The following is a 12,460-nucleotide window of genomic DNA, read 5'->3' on the forward strand; positions in this document are numbered from 1 at the left end:
AATTGTGATGTCGAAATAATGTTGTGTAAATATTATTTTTTTCTTAAAAAGATATATTTATGTTAGGAATTATTTAAATAAATAAAAAATATGGCATGAACAATTTTTCTCTCTTCTTTTTTCGCGTAATCATATTATTGATAATTTAAAATATGTTCAAAGATGACACGAAGTTCAATAATACAATTGTAAGATAGGAAGTAATTGTAAAAATTATATATATATATATATATATATATATATATATATATATATATGATCTTTTATTTATCTTGATATTTTGTAGAGGTAGGTAACTGTATTTTTCTCGTTATCATCTGCTTTGTTTCGACTAATCGCTTCTTATATTCATCACATATTCGCTGAGAGGGCGTTAGTGCACAGCCAAAGGAACTTTCGTAATATAAAACTAGTAAGATAAAACTACGTAACAATTGTCTTATTGCATTTTCAACCAATTTCCAATTGTACGATCAAATTTTAGGAATACAATATTTCTAATAAATTTTGTTTTGAAATCTCTAAGAATAAAATGCAATCTTTCAAGTACAAATCGTTCATTTTCATCACTAGTTCGAAAGTGTAAATCAAAATTGCAATTTAATCATTTAAAATTCTACATATCGCAATTATAGTTTCTAATGACTTCTCTCTCTCTCTGTTGATGATCAACGTGAAAATATTAAATTATGAAGAATCCCATCACAAATAATACGAAGTTTATCTGTAAATGAAATTCTCGCACATCGCGTTATCATTTTCATTAAGTTTATGTGATGAAAATTTCGTAGTGAATAACAAGTACGTGCCACTTAATCACTTTAATTAAAAGTATTTGACATGTCATATCTAATGAGAACTGTAATTATAACGAAAAGTTTTTCAAAAAAAGCGTTAGTATCATTTTCGCGCGTTATAGGTATCAGAATTTACCTTATCAAACTTAACCGCCATGACGCGGCGTCGATCACGATCCATCCAAACGGCATTGATCGCGAAGATCCGCAATGATCGACATGTTTTAACGATCGCCCGTCACTTGAGTCAGCGTTCACTGATGAAACTTCGCATTAGATATGCATTACGAATGGATAAAAGTCACAATGAGTGCGGAGCAATTCGCACTTCTCATTCCGAACCGACGCGCCGATGAAACTGTCATGGCGGCCGATCGGCACGCGGGACATTCGATTTGAGAGAATTTGAAATATCTCGAAAGTAAAATCGGTGGCACACGATGCTTGTTTTCCTAGATTGTTTTGCTGGATTGCTAGTCGGATTAGAATCGTATTGGCAGCGATATTAACAGTGCCAGCATCAATATAATAGCAAGATCGAATCTAATCCAGCTATCAATAATCCAGTAAGAAAACAGGCACCGCCCAGTGAGAAATGATAGTGAAATCGACATCGATATCGATTCCATGTCGAAAGCGTCAAATCGATATCGATCGATTCGATATCGATTTCATTGTCATTTCTTTAATTCGCGATGAGCGACGAATGTGATTCTTGAGGTATGTATTAAAACCGCTAACTTGAGTAGTAATTAAATATTCTTAAAAACAGTTGATTACAATTTACATTAATTAAAATCAATTACAGTTATTGTAATTTGTTCAATATATAAAATATCGAATTTTGTCTCCTTTTCTCCTATTAAAAATAACATTAAAATACCTGACTAATCGGAAAGATGATTAACTTAAAAATAACCTTAAACTAATCGCAGCAATATTTAACATGAATCTCAAATTATAATTAATTAATATTTTTGTAATATATATTCGAAGATGAAACAATTAAAATCGACTATTTACAGTTGAACGTGAGCAGAATAAGCGATTTAATTCTCCTCACATTCGACTGTAATTGGTTAATTTTTTACAGCTTACGGCATAAATTAACAGATTACGGCATGTATATTTATAAACTGTAAATGATCCTTAAAGACACGCTGAGTGCAAAAAAGCGCAAAGAAGCAACGCGATGAAACTTATTATCTATCTATCTCCGGGATTGTATAACCGACAGATTGCGTCCTCTGGTAGCGACGCGAGCAATCACGATGACCGACCAGGTGAACCGAGAGTATCCCAGGTCCAGAGGTCGCTTCGCGCCGGCGTGGGTTTATTGCAGCAGTATCGCGCGTCTCTTCGCGCCGGTCGTTTCTCGTTCGATTTTGTCCCGTGTATACGCCGTTTACAAAGTTACCGCAGATCAACCGTGAAAATGATCGCGACGTGAATTTCGCCGCACGGCCACACGGGGTGTTTTTTTCTCTCTTTCTCCGTCTCTTTTCTTTCGTGCGGCGATAACGATTGTGCACGGTTATTCTCGGTTGATCCAGGAGGATGCAGCGCATCGCGGCTCTACTGGCTCTGCTCGCCTGCGTGTGTAAGTACCGTACCGAACGGAATAGCGTAAGCGGGGTTCTCTGGCTCTTCCCTCCCTTCCCGCTACTCGCCGCGGGTCTGTCTCCCCGTCTGTCGGGGTGAATCACACGGAGGGAAGAGAGCCGATCGAAGTTTCCGTAACGGCGCATCTCCCTCCTCCTCCACCCCCTCGGGATCCTCGCGCCGATCGTCTCGCGATCTTCCCAACCCGCTCCGACCGGTTGCCGCTCTGCGCGCGGTTTCTCCCTTTCTTCCTTTTCTGACCGGCCGACGTTGTAATTATGGCTAATTGAGTCTGAATCGCGCGCCTTGGCCGACTGGGCGATTTGAAACAAAAAAAAGAAAGGAAAAATCACAGGCTCCTTTCGAAGCGGTCACGATTTATACAACATGGATCATTCCAGCGATAATATTGCAGCGACATTATTACAAACATTGCAGTGATTGCTGCGTTCAACAGAGAAAACTGATTAATGAGCGCTTAATGATTTTTTAATATGAACGACTGCATTTAGCAGAGAAAGCAGTTCTACTATTGTTGTGAAAGTCTTTAATGTGATTGATGTTGTAATGTGATTGCTCTTAATTTATTACTGAATCTAAACATGTATAAACCAGTATAAAAGAATATCATATAAAAGAATCATGTAAAAGAATCTTACAATTGCGAAACTGCTGAACGCAGCCATTGGTTTTTGCCTTTAACTCTTTGCTGGATCGAATGTAGGAACCAATCATATTAAAGAATCGTGCACCGAGCGCTCACTGATCAGCTTTTTCTACTGAAAATTCCCCAAAATGTCTGCACTTAAATGAATATATAATATATAATATTTGAGTATTGAAGAATGAAAGACAGATGGCAAAGATGCTGAACGCAAAAAATGCAAGCAACGCAAATAAACCTAGAGCGGTATTCATAATCGGTTTTTAATCAAGGGAATAACCACTACTTGAAATATTGTCCCACAGATTATATGATTTTATTTGGTTTCATATAATTTCATCTGATTACAAATAATTTTCTTCACTACATATGAAGTCATTTAGTAAAATAAATAATTTTACTAAATATATTATCTAATATATTATACAAAATATATATACATATATATATAATATATTATAAAATAATTTCTCGTTGCATATGCAATTATCGGATTGTACATAGGGATTTCATATGAATTTTATAATGATTTCCAGGATCCTGCCCATTATTACATTAAATGATTATTACTCCCTTTTTAATTTCAAGACTATCTTAAGTAAAGGATCATTTATACTTGCTGTAATTTGTAAGAATTGACCAATCCTAGTGATTATCCTCCTCTCATTCGACTGTGATTGATCAATTTTTACAGATTGTGACATAAGTTAACAGATTATAGATATCAATATAAATGATTTTTTAGATCACTGCACGATTTTCCATAATCGTAAAACGTACCATAAGAATTAACCAATCAGCTGAAAATTTTTGATAATTCTTGACTGTAATTAGCTAATTCTTACGTTTTACTGATACAGAAAATGTGCACGATAGTCTTAATGTTTTAAAACGCTAAGGCTAGAAACACATAAAAAAACAGTAAGTCAATAAGGCTTAAGCAATGAGACTTAAGAAATAAGCGAATCGGCCAATCACAATAGAGTAAAGTATTCTCTACTGTGATTGGCTGATTCGCTTACTGCTTACGTCTTATGTTATTCTCTTGCGTTTTTTATATGTTTTTGATTTACAACTCTCTGATTGGCTTATTATACATTTTAAGACTGTACTTAAGACAATCTCAAATATAAGAATCGACTAGAAATACTTAATGCTGCTGCAAGCTCCTGTTTTATATGGGAAATCACTTTTGCTCCTGTCCGAGTCTCCTACAATTGTCGGAGATTTTACGGTGCTAAGTATTGATTCAGAAAGAACCGAGACCCGTTGATTTGAAATTACGCGATCAGATATCGCAGAAAGGGTATCATTTCGTGCGCGAAGAACCGCGAGAGTATCTGGCGAATGCATCAGTACGATATATACGGCAAACATAGTACGTTATACCGAGAACATTGTTACACGCTCGTTGCACGCTGTTATTTCCTGATAAAATCACGTAACTCGCCGAGTAAAATATTTCGTTGTTACCGGCCTGCTTTTTAAGTGTACGATTAATATTATCTCGAGTGATGCATAAAAAGATTTTGGAATATCCTGTAGAGCTTTGATCTCGCGTGCGCCAAAGAACCTATCTTTTTGTACATGCTCGTTATTTCGCTCAAATCACATTTATATCTTGATGAGATTAGTGATTACTATTATTATTTTGTGCATACAACATTGTTCACACATCGAGATTATTCATTGGCTTTATAATGACTGTTTTTAACACTTTATAACTATACAGAAAGTCACGGAATAGTAAATATTGCATATGATTGAAAACAAACTCGAATGATTTCATAAGAAAATGACATTTCCGGTACTTCGATTCTGTAACTTTTAACGACAGTTTAGTTGATAGTTTCCACATTTATGCTCATTTCTATTAATATAATTTAATTTTGATCTCGGTTCAACTAACTTTTCTTCTTTTTCTGGTCTGATTATAAGAATTATAAGAAAAAGATGAAAAGTAAGTTGAACTGATTCAAGTTAATCGCACGAAAAATCTTTTACGGTTACGACCAAAAATCGCCTCAATATATTAATAATTTTTTTTATTATAAGAACTATAATATATAATTGTGTGTTATAATCGTAAGATTGACATATCTTAACAGTTATGGCAGTTAAGATATGTCCATTTTACGATTATCATAACAACCAAATATATTGATAAGTGAAAATGATTATTATTTCCGGTTATGACAACCATAGCATTTTTTTCTGTGCTACATTAGTAGAAACAGGCATTAGTGACACAAGTCGACGCGAACATCATTTTATCTTTCTTGACATTTGGAGAGTAATAAAAATAAAATGATATTTTACTAAATAGAAAGCACCCGGTATTATTAATATTGTCGTTGCACAGCTTTTTTGTCATGTATGTATAATTATGCATCGTCTACAATACACGGAGTAAGAAGAGTAAGAAATTCAACCAATCAACACAGTCACGAGTGTGAGAAGAATAATCGAATGTGGTTGGTCAATTTCTTACTTTTTATTCCGTATATTGTAGGTCCTTGGTGCTACATACGTTTGGGAAGCATTTGACTGACCAATCAGAAGAAAGAATTTCACTAATTAACCAATCAAAAATGCTTCGAAACATTTGTAGCATCAATCGACTATAAATGTATAATACCTGCGTAATAATACGACAATATAAAGATGCGTTCCATTTCACGCATAGTGCACATGATATCCTTGATCATTTTATCCTTGTTGTTTATCAAATATTAAAAAAAAATAAAATGATACATCATGTGCATCATGTGTGAAATGAAATGCAGTCCTCGCTTGTCGTGTCGCTTCCACTTTTTACACTATAGCGTCTTTGCTTTCTCTCTCTTCAATCTCTGAATATACATTTACTTTATCTTAGCTGTAAAAAATTTTTGAGAATTTCGAGCAACATGAACAGATCTAACATATCAACACTATCGTTAAAAGTTAAAATGATGGCACACAAAAGAAACTTATGCAGTAAAACGTAAGCAGTAAAGAAACCAACATGTTAAGCTTTTCATATGCAGCACATTGCGACAACAATTCGTTGCTATTGGTTAAAAATTTTACATGAGATGACGCACTTCCGACGCAAAATGTATTTTGCCATATCTCATTGAAGTTCAACAACGAGCAGCAAAGAATTCGAAGTCGAGAAAATCTGCAATATATGAAAATTGAGTATATTTACAATGAGTATATATAATGAGTACATTTTTATTAAGATTTGAAGTGATGGGGATATTCTAAATTCTAAATAATTGCCTAAAATGATAATTGTCCAAATTGTAACTGCATTAACAGTTGCCATATAATTACAAGTTTTTATTTTTTTAAATTTTCCATATTAATTTTCTGAGCAAATAAAAGACACATATTTGAGGTAAACTTTAATACATGTGCTATTGCCGTTATTCCTTTTCATGCGTAGCAAATGTGCGGAAGCAATTGTGAAAAATTTGCATCACGTGACATTTTTGCAGCGTGCTGCGCATGAAAAAGCGTCTTTAGATTCACTGTTGTTTACGTTATGTAGGCTTACGATCTTTGTAGCCAATTCGCTTACTGTTTACGTTACGTTTTTGCTTAAGTTTTTTTATATACCAAACAGAATCGGAATACTGGCTTTCATTATATTTTATCCGAGGGACATTTTGAAGAAACGTTCTTAGGACGTAGAACGTCTTTTGAATATCATTAGGATGTCCCTTGGAGGTTTATGCTGTAAAGCGGGTTCTACATTAGTTGCAAGCCGATCACAAGTTTGTTCCGGCAGCCAATATGAAGCGTTGATTTCAAAATGTAAGCTTCAGACTGGCTGTCGCAATAAACTTGCGATCAACTTGCAACTAATGTGGAAACCGGCTTCAGAGATTTTTTCACATTTGCTATTTTTTTCTCACCGAATTCGTAAGCGGGATTAAAAATTATTTCAAACATTTTACTCTAGACTGTGAATTTATTAAAAACCTGTTATCCTGTTGTTAGCTATTTTCTATTCAACTCAGGTATCACGTTTTTCAAAAAGGATGAAAAAAGGAACAGAAATGAAGAAAAGATCACAACTTTCTTTTCATTATACTATCCTCTTCTCTGCAACGCAAATTGAAGAGTTGTGAGGAAAAAAAAGGAGACATATTCTTTCATCTAATCGGAACTGGCCAATTTGTGTCCTCCTCGCGGATTCTCCCTCGACTCTCACGAGGACTCGGCCGACGAGACGGGATCCAAATAGTGAGGAAAGGTTGCTGGCTCTCCACCATGACGGTGGCTCTCCTCTCAAAGAGGAGGAACCGGTTCGATAGCCGCGCACACCTACACGAAATGCGACGAGTGTACGCAGACTCAGCGCACATCGGGGGGGGGGGGAGAGGTAGAAATGGGGGACGGGAGGAAGAGGTGGTTGCCGTGCGGTATTACGTCGGTATATACATCTGTACCCAATATCGGCCACCACGAAAGTTGAAAGGGGTGAGGGAGTGAAACGGGAGTGCGCGCAATGTACGAGATAACTCTTGAGTACGTTATGGTGCCCCGTGGTTGCTACCCCTCGATGGATATCTCTCATTCTCTCTTCCCTTCATCTTTCTCTCCGCTCTTTCACTCTCGTCTCGTCTCGTCCAGGCCGCACCACTCACCGGCACTTGGCCATTCATCTTGGTCCGGTGCTCCTAATTACACGTCTCGAGTTACGGACGAGAACCGGGACCGCAGGAGCTCGGGAGACGTTCCGTACCTCTGAAAAGAAGACTGGGAGGGCCACGGCCCCCCGCATCGCCCGCTCGCGCGATCATCGTCCTCTTCTCGTCCTCGTCGATGAGGTCCGGGGGCTCTCTTTCATTCTCCTCCTTCGTTTCTTACCAGTCTTATAACTCGTCTACTTCCCTCTCCCGCGAACGACGGCTTTTTTTTACACCGCTCGCCACTAAGAGCCCTTTGTACGCGGCCGGCGCGACCGTACGCGCGCGTTTATTTTATATGCCGAATGTTATTCAGCGTGCTGCGCGATTACTCGCGGCGCGTTTCTCGTCTTCTTCCCGCTCGCGGGTTATTAGCCTCTCGTTCGTTCTTTCTCTTCTCGTTCAGTCGTTGCGTGACGTAGCGTACGCGTGTCTCGCTGCAGGGAGCGGCAGAGGAAAAAGAGAAAGAAAGAGAGAGAGAAATCATATTAGCCCTTTGATCCCATGGGCTGCTGAAACGACTCCGGAAAGAAACAAAGAGAGAGATGCTATAATAAAGACGCGGGTGGCGCGTAACATGTATAAAAAACGAAACCAACGTTCTTTTTTTGGAGACGTCAGCCGCAACACGCGCACATACTCGGACGCGTTGCGTTGCAACTGCACTTGCGGCGCGGAATGCGTGGATGCGCATCGAATGTATGTACAATTGCCATCCAATTATTTTTGAGCGTCTCAAGAACTCGCCGCGATGTCCTTTACGTTTCTCGCACGTATTTCTTCTTTTCTTTTTTGCGCACATAATTCGCCCATAGAAAAAATTATATTAGTAAAACTAGATGTTTTAAACAGAGAAAAACGTCTTGTTAATTCAATGACAGTTTAAATGAAACAAATGTGCGATATTCTTGTTTTAATAAAATATTATTTGTTTAATTAATATTATGCTGAAAAAAAAACTTGTTAAATATTTATTTAAACAGTACCTAACGAAATATTTAGTTACAGTAAATAAATATTTATTCAATAAAAAAAGTGACACTCAAATTAATGATTTCAAATTAATATGTTTGCATTTAGTAAATATTTAATACTATTCAAACAAAATATATTTATTAAAATTTAACAAATTTTGTTTAGTATGTCATTGAATTAACAAGATTGCTTTTGATTAGACTGCTTGGTTTTTTACTATTAACACGCCATTTTTTTTCGCGCATGTATTCAATATACTTCTAAAAATTTTTCGTTCACAAACTGAAATACCTCGTAAACGACTAGATCTTTTAACGACTAGATCTTTTTCCAGCAGAGAAAGACGTTGCACAGACGCAGGTAGATAACGAATTACTAACGAGCGTCTGACAGCGCGGACTTGAGATATCTCGAATTGATGTTATCTTGGGGACGCCCATTGGAGGCCGCAATTTTCTCGGAAGAGAAGAGCAGAACTTCTTCATCCGGCGTTTGTCGTCCCGTCGGCACGTGGAATCGTAAGATAAACCTTCTATCATGGGAGATACCAAAATTCCGGCTCATCTTTCGGCAGGAAACACGCCTTTCTCCCCCCGACGTCTTTTCCCTCCCGGCCGCGTCGATTGCGAGGTCACGGCGACTCAAAGCACGAGCGCAAGCGTTTGATGACCTCTGCGATAGCGCTCGGGAAACGCGGGTAATATATTTCGAAGAGCGAGAGTAAAGGGAGAGCAAAGTACTCAATCGACGACAACGGGTTCTTTGAAATTCATTCGTTCATATTGTCGTTATGCATACTTACTCCGAAAATGGTACATTCCACACTCGTATCGAATCTCTCGTTTTTTCTTTTATCGAACGAATTCTCCCTTTGACTGATTTCTGTGAATGGAAATCGCGAACAGATTTGGTTTTCCTTTCTTTCTTGTATTTTTCCATGGAGCGTCATTGTATAACAGTTACTTTGCAACGCGGTAACTTTGTTCCCAATCGCTTTCGCGATTCGTTTGACCAGCAGAGAGTCGAATAAGCAGATAGGACGATAACAATATCTTTTTTAATATTAAAACGAATATAAAAATGAGATGAGTATAAAAATTATATGTGATGTTATTTAAATCGCGAAAATAATGAAGATCTTTTTTTTGTGGGATAGATGCTTATTTATTGTTCAATCTTATCTATCGTATTTGCGAGTTAGAAATAAATTTTGTACATTGTCTGCAGAAAATGATAGTACCATGGTAGAAATGTATACAGTTTTCTTTAGACATCCAATTATCTAATATTATTGCATTCTTATTACGTAACAATATTGCGTAGGAAATGGAAAAAAATATGATAGAGTTTTCATTCAGTGACTTAATTTTTCTGATAAACGCTTTTCATTTGGTAATATAAGTCTACACAAGAGTCTTTCTATCTTTGTTATTTTCTGTCAAGAAAGATAGAATGATTTTGTGTTGATTTGTATCACTAAGGTCCATTTCCATCAACATAGATTAACTTTAATCTCGGTTCTTTGCTTACTCTTTGTCTTTTTCTAATCTTTAGAATTAGAAAAAGACGAAGAGCAAGTTGAACCGAGATTAAAGTTAATCTACGTTGGTGGAAATGGACATAAGGCTCAGTTTCACAACTCACGCTTAACTCTTAACTGAGGTTCAACTTATTTTTCGTCTTTTTCTAATTCTAGCTTTAGAAAGAGATGAGGAATAAGTTAAACCTCGGTTAAAAGTTAACTATGAGTTGTGAAACCGGGCCTAAGGCGTTTACAACGCTCGCGAATATCATTTCATCCTTCTTGTCATCAAATATTAAATAAGGATGATGCATATGAGTGTTTATGGATTTTAAGTGGAATGCACCCTAAACGAAAAGCACCCTTGTGCAATTTGCATAGATTTGCCCAGTAATTGTTTAGTATTAAAAGATTATCATTAATTAAAATAGCGTAATCCATTTTATTGTCCCTTTTTTGTTCAGTAAATGGATTCAGATTTGCACATCTTTTGTTCGTAGTAATTGCAGACAAAGTTACATCTTGACTGGGATCCTAAGTAATTTTACTTCTCAGTTATTAGACGGAGTTAATATAACTGTCCAGGATTCGAAAAATATATGAAATTTCCACAAGGATAAGCTTCAATTAACCAGTTTATTGGTGGATTGAAATCAAGGTTTGCCAAAACTGATGAACGCGAATAATTTCGTATATTACATGGAAGTTTATCTGTAAGGATTTTTTTTATCGCTGATGACGAATCCAGGGAAAGATTCAAAATAGCGGATCCAATATGACGGCCACAAAAACATAGTCGTGGCACTTCTTTCCACACGTATATAAGTCATTACTGAGTGAACTGGTTAAGCCAATTCTTGAGAAAATAACAGTGCTTGTCTTCATCGTTTTGGGGCACGTCATCAGCGTTTTATTTCTCTTTCTCTCTTGCTCTTCTCGCACATTTCCTCGGGGCAAGGCAAACGGTTGCACTTTACCCTCGCTAAAAGGGCGTCAGTGTTCGCTGGGTTCTCGCGTCTCCTTGCTTTTGATTCTTTTTATCCTTCTGTACTTCCTGTTTTCTTTTTTTCTTTTAATAAACGCGTCTTGTGTATACGCGTCCATGTCTCAGCACAGCTCCTCAGGAGCGGCGGCTCTCTGCACCAAAGCCGTGAGAGCATTCTAAGAGAGCGTCAACTTTTTATGGTACTCAAAATGTCTAGAAGGCGGAACGGTGAACACAATTATTTGTACCTAACAATGTTTCGTGTAAAGACCGCGACATGCGTGAAACACCCCTCGACATCGAGGGGATAATCACTTAATGTAATCGTACAATGTTCCTGAAATGATAATATTTATATGAAATCCTCATATATATATATAATTCGATTATTAAGTGTGCAATCAAGAGAAAGCATCGTATAATATTAGATAAAATCGTTTATTTTACCAAATGACTTAATATGTAGTGAAGGAAATTCGTAATCAAATGAAATCGTATGAAACCGAATGAAACCGAATGAAATCGTGTAATCTGTGAAACAATATTTTAGGTAGTGGTTGCACCCTCATTTGGTATGCCCCGTGAAAACGCACGATTCGTACATGTGAGTGAGGGGGTGTTGTAGGATCGGTTAAAGTACGAAAGGGGTGGGTGGGAGGGTGAATTTTTTTCTTTCACACGCGCGCGCGAGTTTCGTCCTAAATGATGATCCGCGCATAATTCATGTCCGTGCGGTTTACCGGCTGCGAACCGCGTGATAAAGTGCGCATTCTACGTGCACGCAATGAATTATGCATTCGCGTGCGTTACATATATCCGCGCTGGGAGCCGTTCTAATTGATACAGGAAGTTTCTACTGCAAGGGGAAGGGAAATGCTGTGAAAACCTTTTGGGAAATTAGAAGGGTTCGATATATAAATATTACTATTGTTCTGTTTGTATTTGCATATATTTATAAGAAATTCGCCTAACAATAAGATATGGTAAATATGAGATGGTAATAAATTATACTTGGAGAAATCTGGAAAACCTGGAATTTTCAAGGGATTTCTTTTTTATCATTGAGAGAGAGAGAGAGAGAGAGTCAGGGATTTTTCATAGAATTTTATCTGTATTATCATTTTTGAAATTTTATTTTTAAATTTAAATACTGTCTTTTTGAAAATATTGTTTCTTTCTGATCATTTTTTTTATAATGCAAAATATTGATAATTGATTTGCAACAAGTATGGC

The 12,460-nt window shown here is 36.8% G+C and overlaps 1 protein-coding gene and 1 long non-coding RNA gene across 2 annotated transcripts in view; one reads left to right on the forward strand and one right to left on the reverse strand.

Annotated features, from left to right (window-relative positions):
* LOC147910418 (uncharacterized) overlaps positions 1–1,387 on the reverse strand; it is a 59,469-nt gene extending 58,082 nt beyond the window's left edge. The window contains exon 1 of the long non-coding RNA XR_015548465.1: positions 934–1,387. This is a non-coding gene — a long non-coding RNA (uncharacterized LOC147910418). The remainder of the gene's footprint in view (positions 1–933) is intronic.
* A 721-nt stretch (positions 1,388–2,108) lies between these two features.
* Positions 2,109–12,460, forward strand: part of LOC105145288 (tyrosine-protein kinase-like otk) — a 57,624-nt gene continuing 47,272 nt past the window's right edge. Inside the window, exon 1 of the mRNA XM_011054744.2 lies at positions 2,109–2,397. Within this exon, the coding sequence (XP_011053046.1) occupies positions 2,355–2,397 (43 nt within the window). The 5' untranslated portion in view covers positions 2,109–2,354. The remainder of the gene's footprint in view (positions 2,398–12,460) is intronic.

The sequence above is a fragment of the Acromyrmex echinatior genome, chromosome 2 (assembly GCF_024713525.1).
Source record: "Acromyrmex echinatior isolate Ae372 chromosome 2, ASM2471352v2, whole genome shotgun sequence".
Lineage (NCBI taxonomy): Eukaryota > Metazoa > Arthropoda > Insecta > Hymenoptera > Formicidae > Acromyrmex > Acromyrmex echinatior.